This window comes from Rhinolophus ferrumequinum, chromosome 22 (assembly GCF_004115265.2).
Source record: "Rhinolophus ferrumequinum isolate MPI-CBG mRhiFer1 chromosome 22, mRhiFer1_v1.p, whole genome shotgun sequence".
NCBI lineage: Eukaryota > Metazoa > Chordata > Mammalia > Chiroptera > Rhinolophidae > Rhinolophus > Rhinolophus ferrumequinum.
In genome coordinates, this window is record NC_046305.1 from 20,159,948 (window position 1) to 20,175,149 (window position 15,202).

At 37.9% G+C, this 15,202-nt stretch overlaps 2 protein-coding genes across 4 annotated transcripts in view; one reads left to right on the top strand and one right to left on the bottom strand.

Annotated features, from left to right (window-relative positions):
- DTL (denticleless E3 ubiquitin protein ligase homolog) overlaps positions 1-10,568 on the bottom strand; it is a 70,290-nt gene extending 59,722 nt beyond the window's left edge. The window contains exons 1-6 of one of the 3 annotated variants that reach the window (XM_033093163.1): positions 10,307-10,435; positions 6,481-6,536; positions 5,719-5,844; positions 4,833-4,931; positions 3,715-3,776; positions 3,510-3,630 (exon numbers count right to left, since the gene is read on the bottom strand). In XM_033093163.1, the coding sequence (XP_032949054.1) occupies positions 3,510-3,630; positions 3,715-3,776; positions 4,833-4,923 (274 nt within the window). In that variant the 5' untranslated portion in view covers positions 4,924-4,931; positions 5,719-5,844; positions 6,481-6,536; positions 10,307-10,435. Of the gene's footprint in view, positions 1-3,509; positions 3,631-3,714; positions 3,777-4,832; positions 4,932-5,718; positions 5,845-6,480; positions 6,537-10,306 lie in introns of all 3 variants that reach the window. The other 2 variants (XM_033093162.1, XM_033093161.1) reach the window with 2 other exon arrangements.
- A 155-nt stretch (positions 10,569-10,723) lies between these two features.
- The window catches only part of INTS7 (integrator complex subunit 7), a 56,307-nt gene continuing 51,828 nt past the window's right edge, over positions 10,724-15,202 (top strand). The window contains exon 1 of the mRNA XM_033093165.1: positions 10,724-10,906. Coding sequence (XP_032949056.1) covers positions 10,813-10,906 — 94 coding nt within the window. The 5' untranslated portion in view covers positions 10,724-10,812. The remainder of the gene's footprint in view (positions 10,907-15,202) is intronic.

Sequence of the window (15,202 nt, forward strand, 5' to 3'; positions counted from 1 at the left end):
TTAAATGGGTGAATTTTATTGTATGTTAATTATATCTCAAATTTAAGAAAACTGAAAAAAATAACAAAGCTTCAGGGATTCATGGAAGAATTTCAAAAAGTCTAATATATGAGTAATTGCTAGAGAAACAACTGGGCAGAAAAATATTTCAAGAAATAATAGCAGAAAACTTCCCAAATTCAGGGAAACACATTTGTAAATTTATATATACAAAAAGCTCAGCAAACTTCAAAAAGGATAACTTTGAAAAGAACCATGCCTGGACACATAATAGTCAAACTGCTGAAAACCAAAAATAGAGAAAATCCTGAAAGCAGTCAGGAAAAACAACACAATACATACAGGGAAAGACTCAAATGGCTACAGAGTTCTCAACAAAAACAATGAAAGACAGTGGAAAACATCTTCAAGTAACGAAAAGAAAAAAAGTGTCAACCCAGAATGTTATGTCCAACAAAAATATTTCTCAAGAATGAAGATAAAATACAGACATTTTCAGATAAAGGAAAAACAAAGGGGATTAATTACAACCAGACTCACATTACAGGAAATGTTAAGGGAAGTTCTTTAGGCTGAAGGGAAATGATACCAGAGGACAGGGTAAAGATGGTGTTGCAAGGGGGAATCATGAGTTCGGTTTTGAATATGTTGAATTTGAAGGCAAGATTAAGGCTGGAAGTAAAATCTGATTCAATACAAGTGGAGCAAAAAAACAAAACAAAACTGGAATAGATCAAATTGTCCTGGGAGAAGGTAGAGACTGAAAGGAAAAGAAGGCCAAATACCAAATCCTGTTTCATGCTAACACTTCAAATTAGGTAAGGAGGTGAAGTTCACAAAAACAATCATGAAGGAATAAACAGAAAGAATGAGAACCAGAGTGGTATCACAGATTCCAAGGAAGAAAAGAACTTTATAAAACATTTTAAATGGGCAGAAGTGTCAAATATTTCACAAGTACAAGAAAGACTGATTTCAGGAAGAAAGCTAGTACTGGAAAACAGATTGAACGACATTGAGATGAGGAAATTTAACCATCTGTTGATTAGTCTTGGAAACTTATAAGAGGAGATAGGAAATTAGGGATGATAACTAAAGGGGAACACAAGGTTAAGATGTTTTTGGGACAGGCCACAGAAACGCTTGAGTCTTTCCTGTGGAGAAAGAACCAATAGTGAGGGAAAGCTTGAAGATACAGGAGCTGTGGGGTGTAAGGTCATCAAGAACGTCTCGCAATCTTAACTGCACATTAGAATCCCTTGAGGAAAATCCCTTAAAAAAAATAGATGCCACATATAAATATTCACTTACATGTGGAATCTAAAGAACAAAATAAACAAACAAACAAAACAGAAACAGATTCATAGATACAGAGAACAAAATGATGGCTGCCAGATGGGAGGGGGATTGGGAGACTGGGTGAAAAAGGTAAAGGGATTAAGAAATACCAATTAGTAGTTACAAAATAGTCATGGGGATGTAAAGTACAACATAGGGAACATAGTGAATAATACTGTAATAACTATGTATAGTGCCAGGTGGGCACTAGACTTATTGGAGGGATCACTTTGTAAATTATATAAATGTCTAACCACTATGCTATACACCTAAAACTAATATAAAATAATATTGAATGTCAACTGTAATTGAAAAAATTGTTTAAAATACATGCCTGGCTCACTTCCTAGAGATTCACTTTAATGGGTATTTAATGTGAATGGGTATATAAAAAATCTTCCCAGGTGACTATGTGCAGTCAGGGTTGAGAACCAGTGGCCTGTGAAGGATTAGCCTTAAACTGGAGAATGAAGAATGAGAAAGCGGGTGCAAATTTGAAGGTAAGTTTTAAATTATCCATAATCATTTCAAATTATCCACAAAGAAGTTTTTGCACCACTTTAGCCACACAAAACACACACCTATGTGTCAATTTCCCTTGCTTTCAGGTGGTAGATATTTAGGGACGGTCAATTCCACTAGTATGACTATTAGCATTATTTGTATCCTGCCCATGTAGGGCTGAAAGAACTGGATCAATGGTCTTTTCTACCAAGCTACAAAAGAACTGCTAAGCATTTATGTGGTCCTTGGTTTTGTTTTGTTTTTTTAAATGCATTCACATCTCACCTCACTTTTATAGTTTACAGTATTTTAAGTAGAATAAGTATTAATCTCATTAAATTAGAAAATGAATGGGCTAGCCCCGTGGCTCAGGTGGTTAGAGCTCCATGCTCCTAACTCCGAAGGCTACCGGTTTGATGCCCACACGGGCCAGTGGCCTCTCAACCACAAGGTTGCCAGTTCAATTCCTCAAGTCCCCCAAGGGATGGTGGGCAGCGCCCCCTGCAACTAAGATTGAACACGGCACCTTGAGCAGAGCTGCCGCTGAGCTCCTGGATGGCTCAGTTGGTTGGAGCGCATCCTCTCAACCACAAGGTTGCCAGTTCAACTCCTGCAAGGAATGGTGGGCTGCGCCCCCTACAACTAACAACGGCAACTGGACCTGGAGCTGAGCTGCACCCTCCACAACTACGACTGAAAGGACAACAACTTGACTTGGAAAAGTCCCCGAAGTACACACTGTTACCCAATAAAGTTTTGTTTCCCTTACCCAATAAAATCTAAAAAATAAATTGACCCTTTTTTGAGTTCAAACAGCTGAACAACTCAGTTTAATAACCTTGAGAGCTCAGGTGAGTAAGTAAAAATATTCCTTTTAAAAATAGAGTGTTTTTTTAATGATAAAGAAGACTGTAGTGTTTGACTCTATTATTCTGAGATTAAAATCAGATTAATTCAGCCACTTCTTTGAGATGAAAGTTTGTTGGTCTATTTGTAAAAAAAAAAAAATAGTGAGAAATAAACGGAGAAGAAAACAAAAATCCAGAACTGTAGAACTCATTCAGATACCTCTGCTTAGTTTCCCCCAACTGCTACAGTAGTGTTCTGTATTACATCACTCTTTAACCTTCCTTCTCCATCATAATAATAAAATAAAGGTAGAAAGATCAATTTTGAGTTAATAACAGTTGAAAACATACTATGGAACTGAGGCATTTAAAGTAATTATGATAAATTGTTAGACAGAATTATGTCGTTTATCAGGTTTCCCAGCCCATTCTCACATTGCCATTGAAGTTTTACAAGTAGAGTTAAAGTAACTATTTTACAAATAGAGTTAATCAGTGTCTAGTACAGGATTTAGACTTCAAAAGACACTCAAAGTTGAACAGAGGTATTGTGGCTGTTAATACATTTACCTTATCTACAAGATTATAGAAAAAAATTACCTGAAGATGTTTGACTTTCAGGGACAAGCCGGAGACAATGCCCACAGGAATAAGACTAAAACCCAACTCAATTGCATTTAGATTTTCAGTCATATTAGAATCTCAATCATCCATGTAGGTAAAGTAGCAACTTTGATAGGGAAAAGGGGACACAATTTCAGCTTATCATCCTGTCGAAAAGGAGGTTAAGGAGATAAAAGGTGATAGGCACAAACTTACCTTTCTCAAACTTAGAAAAGGCAACTGACTTGAGACTGCACTGATGACCTTTGCACGTTCCAAGAAGCTCACCAGCTTTTACATCCCAAAATTTGGCTGACTGATCACCTGCTGCTGTAACCTTTAAAAAACAAGTTATCACAATTTCATGAAGCAACCCTCTACCAGTATTTACTCAGATCCCAATAAGATGAAAGTCACTTACAAGTTTAAGTTCACCAGGGACCCAGGCTAGGTCAAAGACAGCATTCCAGTGAGCCATCCATTCTAAACAAAGAAAATGGTGAATGTGAAATGTCTAGATTGTGTTCTGTGGTAGTCGTATCAATAGCAGTCAGCACCCTACGGTCCATGGGCCACAGAGTATTATAATGGAGAAGGAAGACGTAAAGAGTGATATAATACAGAATATTCATTACCACAGAGCATTACCATTATGATATCAAGTTCCTTTCCATGAGGTGACTAGCAATATAGGTATTCTTTAAAATGAAATCTTTCTGAAACATTTTCCAGTTCAAAAATCTTCATTGTGCTTTCTGAATGGAGCCTAAAGTACTTCAGTTTGACACTCAAGCTTCTGTAGGCTTTGTCCTTTATCTTAGTCGCAGGGCTTACCTCTCACTGTTCTCCATATATCTAATTCCAACCAAACCGGATTACTTCCTATTTCCTTATAATATCCTATTCCCCTCCACCCGGAGTGTCCTATTCATCTCCATTGGTCTATATACCACAATCCAAGTCAAATGTCATATCCTTCATGAAAAATTTTCCTCCCCTTCTCTACATGACAGCTTTCTCTTCAATTCCTGGGGCATTTTCTTTGTACTTCTACATCATATATAGCCTTTGTTTTATTCTAGTTATTTCAACATGACTTACTAGTTCCAAGTTATCAGCTCCTTAAGGTAAGTAGAACTTTGTCTTATATATAGAAGATGCTCGGTCAATACAAATATTTTAAAGCAATGTTTCCTTCAACCTCATTAAATGTAAAAGATTTAATCTTTTTAAAACAAGAACTGTTTTTTCCTAAAATGTATTTTTCTTAACTTTCGGTAAAGGCATTGCCATAATTAACATTTATTGACAGAAAGGCAATCCACCATTTACTTTTAGCCTGTCCCTAAATAGATATAATTATTAGCTTGGTGCAAAAGTAATTGCGGTTTAAAAGGTTAAAAATAATTGCAAAAATCGCAATTACTTTTGCACCAACCTAACAGAAGTAAATATAATTGGGAATGTATTCAAATAATAATTTACTTGAGGCTTTATGAATTAAAAATGTTAAAACAAAAATTTTAGACCTAGACTTACCTTTGACACACTTCTTTCTATAGGTTTGTGATTCTGTGTTATACAATCTAACAAAGCCTTCTTCATTGGCAACTGCTAGTATATGCTTCATATTAGGAGCTAAATAGGAAATAAAGAATATGTAAATAACACAAAAATTTTAGAGCTGAATATAAAACTATATAAATAATATAATATAGATTAATTGAAAGCTATAAGGTAAACACAATCTCCTTAAAAAGAGGAAAAATGATTCTACCCAAATGGCATCTGGTATGGTAGAGAGGTAATCTGAATTAGAAATTGCTTAAAATTTTCCATAATATCTAAATTAGGAAATGACTCAAAACCACCAAAATTATCTTCAGATAATCGCTTATTTAGAGAAGGGGAGAATCAAGGGTGGTACTTAAAACAGGAATGGTACTGGCCAATGGCACATAAAGGCATATGATATAGGCCATCAGCAGGCTGAGTGTGTTAGTTTAAAATTCCCTCTCCACAACCATGTACTTTTCGTCTCTTAAAATATTAACAGGGGTAACAAGTGCTTCTATTTCTGTTCATATGGTCTCCAGTGCATTCCAGAAAGATAGATTCAATCAGATCAAAAGGGGTATCTACGGGGCAAAACAGTTTTCATCACGGCTGAGACTCTGCAACCCCTTTCCTATATCAGTTTTTTTTAAAAAGATGCTAGAATGGTCCTGTGCTTTACAGGAAATATATAATTATGCATAGATACTAAGAAAAGTCTATTTCATAAATCAAGAAGAACAGTTATTAGAAAAACTCTATCATCTATCCAACTTATTTTTTCTTGAAAAGGGGACACCATATATGTTTTTCCTCTAAGGGTGAAATAGATTATTTCTGAACACGCCTAGGTAGGTAGCAATTTTCTTACCAGAAGAGAAGGTGCATCCAAAAGGGGGAACTGGGACTCCTGTTTCTCCATAAGAAGTGTGCTCATCATTAGAGTTGCACTGATAACTAGTTAGAAGGGACTGTAGAGGGTACTGTGCAGACCATCCTAAAATAAGACACAATTCCTTATAGAATTCCAATGTATCATCACATTTCAGTACTTTTAACAAATGCAGAAGTAGGTATTTGTTTTAAAAAGCTTTATATACTTAATATAGATCCACTCACTATCTATGGACCTCCAGAATGCAGTTTCTGGTATTTTCCTAAGGTATCATCCAAAGAAATAAATGAAAGAGCACTCTCAAATTCTGGTGAGGTATAGCTTTGGGCTTACCATTTAAGTGGAGACTTACTAGTACATTTAAGATTGCAAGGAACAAGTGGCCTTTGCACATTACAAAAGATCTTACCTCTTCCTCCACCCTTTGGTGACAACCACAACCATTAAAACTGCCATTCTCTTCAATTAAAATTTCATGTTTTTAGAGTTTCTAAAGCAACATTACTGCACACTCTTAAGTTACTAGCAACATAATCACATATAATCCAATGGTCATGGAGTTAAAGGAAATAATTCATGTGAATGTGCCTACTGTAGCCACTAACATATTCACAAGTAAATGCTAATTTCACTTCCTCTTTTCCCTTTCCAGTGCTGACATCCTAGGATTCTAAAATGTTAACAAGTCATAGTATCTTAAATTATATTAAAGCAATTTTAAAGTAAAGTATTACGTACCTAACCCTAGAGTATAATCAGTTAGCTCTGGCCAGTAGTAGTAGGGTCAGCGAAGTCTATAGAGGAGGTGAAATCAAGCATAAGTCTTGAAAGATGCGTAATTTTTCATTGAATATACAAGAGAGAGGAAGAAATTCAGGGTAGAAGGAAAGTTTATTCTGTTAGGGTCAGAAGCCTAGTGTGCACTATGGTATAAACAGTAAACCATCTTCAAAGATTTATCATTTTTATATGTGGGTCAAAACATTTTCAATATAAAAAAGGAACATTCATTCAATAAGCAGTTACTGAGAACCAAATGTTTTATTAATCACAGGAGGAAACAATGAAATTACAATCTATTGAGAGCTGTTTAAATAATTAACAAACTCTCTTACATTTTAGGGTACTTTCAATTGTCACTTTTCATCAAAAATACTGTCTGAAGAAGACATCTTAGCCTGACATAACCTCAGATATTCATGGAGATAACCTGAAGGAATCAGTACAAAGGAGGCAAAGAAATTCAATTCATAGTTGGTAATTATTTCTGGGGATATTACCTCAAGGTCAGATATCATTGTAAATAAGCCATTAAGGACCACTAAAAGAAGAATACAATAAGTAGTTATGTTGTAGAGTTAAAAACAATATCCATCTACAGCATGAATTTAAAAACAAAAGCCTCTGTTCTAAAGTTACTTGTGATTTGGGATTTAAAAAAAGATCTAATGACTGCAATACATGAATTAGAAAGTACTGAATCGAGAATAATTTAAGCGGAACTGGAAATGATATGCTATGGAGACCTGATTCTTTCCAATTAAACAGTGACTCCCTCGACTCTGCCTCATCACTTACAGACTAATATCCAAACACTAACAAATGGTTTAACATGACTTGGTAACTAGTTCCCTCCATTTCTGCACTCCTCACAACACATTCTTGGACCAACCTCTTAAACTCCTTTTGGATCTTTATTGTGCTATGCTGTTCCAACATGAACTTGTAATGCTTTCCCCCACAACATTCATTTGGAAAGCCTATTATTCACTCAATGTACGATTTAAGATTACGCGCAGATTTTTCAAGGAGTATCTGAGGACAGAAGAGTTTCCAGAGAATCAATTTCCTGATACTCAAACTCCAGGTATATGCATTTCTAAAACTGATCACCTGAAAGGTGAGGCTCTCTTTTTCTCCTCTCCCTTCATCACTACCTTTCTTCCACTTTCAAAAGAAAGGCATTTCAACGCCCCAATTTTGCACCTTGCATTGACCCAAGGTATAAAAACTTCTGGGACCCCAAATGAGAGACAATTGGATACGTCCTTTAATATTTAATAAAGGCATCGTGAACACCCAAATCCATCACTTGAAAAAGATATACTTCTGTTAAAATTTTACTTTTTGCTTAATAATTATTTGTCAAAATTAGTAATCTATATTATTTTGACTAATTGCATGCTAATAATTGCAATAATTCAATCCAGAAGAACTTTTAAGACTTAGAGCCTTATGATCACAGACAATATCAATTTAAATGTATTTTTTTTACACGGAGTATGACAGGGTGATCAATAGAATAACTTTCCAAGCTTAAAAACAAATTACATTAGGATACATTCTATTGGGAAAAATAAAGTGGAAATAAATTCAAAGGAAAAACAGCAACTATTTAGAATATCTAACAGTTAAAAGTTTGTTCAGACTTTTAAAAAATGATTGGTGTGGTTATCAAATCACTATAGTATTTACATTCTATTAGATATATTTTAAAAGAGTAATGTAGTATTTTTATTTTAAAATGTCAATATTCACATTATGGCCAGAAATGAAATCCTTTATATTGGTCTAAATTTATGATAAAAACTTTCAGATACCAATTAAAAAATACACGTTAGAGTAATCAGATTTCAATTTTAGAGAGATCACTGGCAGTGATGTGGAGAATATAAACTGGAGAGAGGGAAACTAAGAGGCCATTTGGGAGACTTGTTATAGTCCAGACTAGAGGGCATTAGGGCTCAACCCAAGGAAATGGAATGGTAAACATAGAATAGATCCTAGATATGGTGAAGAGGCAAAATCAGTGGGGATAGAAAGGGCAGATTCAAAAGATTTTAAGGAAACTTACTCGGTGTGTATCTTGAGGAAAATGAAGGAAATTTGATTGACCGTCAGGTTTCTGGCTGGGAAGACTAGTTTAATGAATATGGCAGGTTTGGGGAAAAGTTGCATTCGGTTTTGGTATTTGAGTTCGAGATGCTTGTGGGACTGATCATTTGGGTGAAGATAATCATACAACTCATACAACATAGGAATGGATGTAAAGTCTAGGGAAAGGAAGGTTGCACGTAGTAGTGGAAGAAGCCCTGGTTAAGGCTATGATGATCCATTGGAGTAGGTGGAAGGAGATTAGGGGCCTAGGATGGAACAACTACATGGAAGGGAAAAGGAGATGGTCTCATCAAGATCAGTGTATAATATACAAGAATAAATGAAGTTCAGAGCCTAACACTAAACAATGGATGAGAACTCATGAATGAAAGGGAAGAAGTAGACAGATAGATTGGTGAGTTAGTAGAAAATGTGTTTAAAAATTAAGACTCAATAGATTGTCCCAGGTCACGCAGATAGTACAGAGTGGAGCTGGAATTTTTCCTCCAAAGACAGAGCTCTTACACACTGTGCTGTATTGCCACTCATGACACAGAGGATAGAGAAGTTAATTCAAGCAAGGTCCCAGGGGAGATAGAAAAAGGGGTATTTAGAGTACAATTTAAAAAGATTATTTAAGAGGGAAGTAGGTAAGGATGGTATAAAGTTTTAGATTGGGGCAGGAAGTTGAGAGACTACTGTCTCAATATCCTTTTCCTAGACCTGTGCCTAAGTATAAAACGTCTCTTTCCCAGATTCTTTTCTTTTGGTTTTCCACATGGTTTCAAGGAGAAAGTAGACTTAGTCATCTTTAAAAGAATGAAATTTAATTTCTATCCAAGATGAGTCCGGGTAGTAACTCCCCATCAGAAACTTACCAGGAAGTCTTAGATTGATGATACCCAAACCTAAGCTCAAAACTCTTACTGCCAATGTTTTAACCAAAGGAACCTCAAGAACTGTAGAGAATAAGTTGGATTTCTACACACTAACATGAAAATATTCCCAAGTTACACGGTTAAAGAGAAAAACAAAACAAAACATTTTGATACCATTTTTTTAAATAAATAACAATACATACTGCTTCTGGCATTGAAAAACATTTGGAAAAATGTACTTCAATCGATTTACCACTGGTCATCTCTGGGGATATGTTTATAGGTATTTTTCACTCTATAATTTCGAATTTCTATGCGTATGTAGTAATCAGGGAGGAAAAAAATTTGACCATGCTACAAGCAGTTCTGTCTTCTCTGCTTCACTGAGTTCCTGAACAGCGGGTCAGATACACTCGTGTACTTAAAACAAATAGGGCGCAATAAGGTTCTACAACAAACGAATTAATCCACGAATACGAGTTTCCTCGATCTCACATTGCTGTTGAGGGGTACACACACACACGCATGCACGCTTTTTCCAGTTAAAGTGTAATATAGACATGAGCCGTTAAGGAAGGCCACTTAAGTGAACTTCCCTCCCTCCGTCGGCCTACATTACATTTTAAAAGTCCAAACTACGATTATAAGTGTACGGAGGGCATGAAAGTGCAGCTTCCTTCAGTAGTCTTTGCTAACACGAATTCACTTGAGGGCTGGAAAACAGAACTGGAGTCGGCCTCGGTCCGAGGCGCTGTTTCGGGGGAGGCGAATCCCGCCAGCAACAAGCAGCAGTTAGGGCCGTTACTCACCATTTCTCGGGACGCCAAACTGGGGCTGGCGGAGCACCGAATTGAAGAGCATCTGGACCAGAGGAAAAGGCTCAACTGAGGGAAAAGCCTTGAAATCGCCCCCAGGTTCAACAGAAGTCGCAGCTCGCGTCTCTCAGAAGAGGACTAGTTATAGCCTCCAACTCCCGCCACTGTAAGCCCCGGCCACCAAACTCCCCGCCAAACTGACGTCACGCCCTCTGATTGGCTCCCGCAGCGGCGTCCGGACGCCGCCGAGTCACTTCCCCCTCCAAATCCCCGCCTTCTTTTCTCCTAGCCGCGGGAACCTAGAGTTCAAGAGCTCTCTGAGCGCCTGCGCGGGGGGCCGCTGAGGCGCTAGCGAACCGCGGGGTGACTAGGGCGCATGCGTAACACGGCTTGCCAGAGCGCGGAGGAAAAATCCGCGAGAAGGTGGTGGGAGAAGATGGCGGTGCTGGGCCAGAGTTTACAATCTTTTTGAATAAGCTAACCGAGTAACTGTTCGGGTCATGGCGTCAAACTCAACTAAGTCTTTCCTGGCAGATGCCGGCTATGGCGAACAGGAGCTGGATGCTAACTCTGCCCTTATGGAATTAGACAAAGGTATTCGAAAGAGCGGGCTGAGCGGGTGAGATGGAGGGGTGGAAGCGGCGCCACCAGGTGGTGGTAGCATCGGGAGAGGCCGGGAAGGCGTATGCGCAAAGCTTCCCTGGGCGGGGGCGGGGGCGTGGGCGGGCGCCTGTGCTTTTGGTGAGTCCAGGGTTTTTATCGCTTTGGGAAATTGGCAGGAAAATTGCAGCATTGCTGGAGTTGGGTTTGCAACAGCTGAAGAAGTAGCGAGCTCCACTGATAGGCCTGTTTTGACCACTGGGGGGCACAGTCCCCCGATTTTCCAAGCAGTTTTGAGGAATGCTAGATTGAAATTGTGCAATTATTCTTCGGAACGTTCAGTTGAAACCGACTTTGCACCGACTTTACAGCGATTTATTTGATTTCTGTAACTCTGTTACGTGCGTCTTACCAGGCAGGTTAAATAGCCAAGACCATCCGTAAAGCGTAACCTCTGCTAATTTTCCTGCAGATGAATTCCACCAGTTGTTTCCTTAAGCGGGGCGGGTAAGGGTGTGGAGGGGTGAGAGGCAGCTTGGTATAGCTGAAGGAACTTTGAAATTAGAATGAGTTGAATTTCAGTTTCACTAATTTCATAATCATGTACAAGTCACCTGACTTCACCCAACCTCGGTATTTTTGTCTGCAAAGTGGGTACAATACCATTGAGCTGGCAAGACTGTTGTAAATAGTAAGTGATACAGTGATATGCAAAAGAAGCCTTTCTTAAATGCTAAAGAGATATGCCTTCTTAGATATGGATATGGCAGGCAAGGGCAGATATTTGTCAGTAAAGAACTCAACTATTAAAATGAATCCTTTGTTTCAGTGTACTTCAACGATTTTTATTGAATGGAGAAAACATTTTGTTATCTGGGATACAGTTAAATCTTGATTAATCGTAGCCGTTCTATAATGTATTGAGAACTGGACTACAGGTTAGAAGAATCTGTCTAATTTAAATCCACTTTGAGCCATTTCCCAGCTTCTTGGCTTGGACACTCTTAACTTTGGGGGGAATTTTTGTTTTGTTTTGTTTCTTTTTTAACCTGTAAACATTTCTAGTGGGTTGGTCTAGGTAAGATTTTCACAGACTTTTATAAAAGCCTTTTAAGATCGTTTGATCAACATAAAAATGTCAACACTCCAATGTGTTATTCCTTTGGTTGAGTCACAAAATGTTTAGTACATCTCCATCAACCAAGAAGATGATGTGAACTTTCTTTTACCAAAGCTATAGGGCTTTTATCCTCTGAAATATAAAATTAAAACATTAAATGTGTTTTTTAAACACTACATAATCTTTTCCTCCCCATTCTGATCATTCCTTGCTTATTCCCCAGTGACAGTTTCATGTCCTGATAGCTAATATTCCTACCAATTCTACAGACATTTTTCTACCACTCTGGTCCAGGTGGGCTTGTCCCCTAAGGCCAGTAGGACAATGGTTATGGAACAGAGATCAGGATGGGACTCTGAAGAAATGAGTAATCTGTATTAGTTTAATTACTAAAAATTTGCAATTGTAAAAAAAAAAATAGCACAAATTTTCCTTAAATAAATAAATGGATGGCTATTGAGTGTTTAACTGTAAACAGGTGTCAGTCCTAGATACTAAGTAAGTGACTGTGTTCAGTCCTCCCAGCAGTGCCCTGGGTATTTCACAAGATGAGTCTCAGGCTCAGAAAGATAATTTGAACAAGACAAGAACAAAACTTGTTCTTTTTCACTCATTATGCTGTACCTTTTAAAGTTGTTAAGAAATTAGATAACAGAAATAGCCAGTGCATTAGAAGATAGTTTAGTGTTTCAAATATTGAGCCATCTCATCCTTACTTGTTAAAGTATTTCTATTTTGTGAGCCAAATGTCATAGTGTCAGAAGGCTACAAGTTCCCCTACTAGAGAGAGAGACCTTTGCAGCCAAGTTTACACCACGTGACCAATTCCATGCCTTAACTGATTGATTCAGAAGTGGACATATGACCCACAGTGAGCCAATCAAATTCTTTCTCAGACCAAATTTAGTCTGACAGTGTTGAGAAGTGGACCTATAAGATCATGTAGGATTGAGCCTTAGGTCAGACTCTTAACAACTCAGTGCCACAGAAAAACCAGCATTAGGAAGGACCTGGTTGGTGATCCCTTGATAGGCCATGGACTGACCCCAAAACCCAAGGCCTTTCTCCAGTTCTTACTGAAATCCGTGGACTCGTTTTCATGTATGGCTAAAAGCTACTGTCTTATAACTTACAAAGTGAGTTATTCAGTATTCCTAAAAGTTGGTATTCATAAAATAAAATTAATTTGTTTATGATTACAAATCATATTCTATGTACATGCTGCACACTGGCATACATGCCATCATACATGGTATTTACAGACAACTTCTGAAATTTGGGGTAAGGATGGTTTATTATTAATGCATCATCAGTTGAGTTGACTATCATTTCAGTTGTTTCTATTCCTGCTTTTTAATGTAATTTATTGAGGCTTTGCCATTAACAATTTATTGAGCTATAAGTTGTTAGGTTACTTTATAATGTGTGGCGCATGCTTGTGTTTGTATCCGCCCCCTCCTCCTCGCTTTTAGTAGTGAATAGACTTGATGTATAGGTGTTACGATTCCACTTTGAATAATTTTCACCACTTAGGTAAAGCAATGTATATAACAGAGTCCTCTAAAATGTGCTTGTTTGGTGGTGTGAATTACCAGTGTTTGTAAGTGGATATTGGTCACGTGGATGGTAGCATTTTAGCATCTTGTGAGCACTCTTCCTGTGCTTGAGGAATGGTCCGCGTCATGAGCCCTGTCTCACCAAAATGGAAGCAAAAACTCACTAGTTTCCCTTGCTAGAGCGCTGGATGTGAACTTATGCCCTGCCAATCAGACAGGCCTCCTCCAGGCTCTGCGATTTAAGTTCAGAGATGCAAGAAAGCCGGTTTGATGAGTACACTCGCTGTTCCCTGGGCTGGCAGCAGTGGTGGCTGTAGTGTCTCTAGTATACGGTACCGGCAGCAATGGCTACGTTCCTAGATGACAGCAGAGCTCCTTGTAGCATCTGGTGTTCCCTGGCAACAACAGTTTTCCCCCATCTAGTCAGTTTGGCAGTGTGGTATTTGGTGTTATTAGAAATTTACCCTTGAAACTGTTTACTAGTCTTTTAATAAATTCATTTTCTGCCAAATCAGCCCGAGTTAGGTTCTGTTGCTTACAGCTAAGAACCCTGACTGATATATACCTGGAAATGTGTGCTACTTTGGAAACTTGATTAAGGTGCATCACAAACCCCAAGTTTACCATAATTTATGTTATTCAGTTTCCTGGAATTTGTGATCCCTCAGAATTACACCACTCTGAAATCACGAATTCAGATACCCCATTCCTTAATCTTAACCTCTGTCCTAGTTGCTTGATAGGTGAACATTTTAGCATAATGGTAAGGGCCATAGCATAATGGTAGGGGCCGTAGGTTCCAGAGCCAGATTCCCAGGATTTGAACCCCATCTCTGCCATTTGTTAGCTGTTGTTTCTTAGGCAAGTTGCTTAACTGCTCTTTGCCTGTATCTTCATTTTTAAAATAGGGATAATACTTCCTAACTTTTGTGATTATAAAGTGAGGCTTTAATACATGTAAAGTAGAGTGTCAGGCACACTATAAGGACTTAATATGCATCGTCATTATCATTTTGATTAATGCTATTTTGATCATTCTTTATCTTCATTCACACCCCGGTATATTTATCTCTCTACTTTCCCCTACTTAGCAGTTCCTTCCTGTCTTTACTTCTGTATCCAGTTTACATTTCATGGTTTCTCAATTTATTAACTTCATTTACTTTCTTACCAGTACTTGAAATTCTCATCCAAGGTTCTGTTCTAGTCATGTGTGCCCAAAGGCAGCCAGAAATTGCTGGAGAAAGTCATAAACAGGGTATGTGGCTATTATCAGAAATTATATCAAACTCAAACTAGCCTTTAACACAGACCTGCAATACTAGAGCGTTTCTTTGGTCAAGACTCTCCTACCTTCAGTGACATTTCAGATCTTTAAGTTTTCAAAAAAGCCAGAAATCTTGAGTTTTATGTGCAACCTCATTTTTAAAACTTGGCAATGAATTCAAAGTCTTTAAAGACATGTCTACCAGCTAACGTCATTCTGAGGACCAGATTCAGCAGCCTACTAGTTTTCTTACTCCAGTGTAATCAGTACAGGCAGGCCAGTCAAATAAGATCCAAATGACAGAGCATAGTCATTGAGTACTTGTGCCTGCTTTCTCAGTGCAGCTG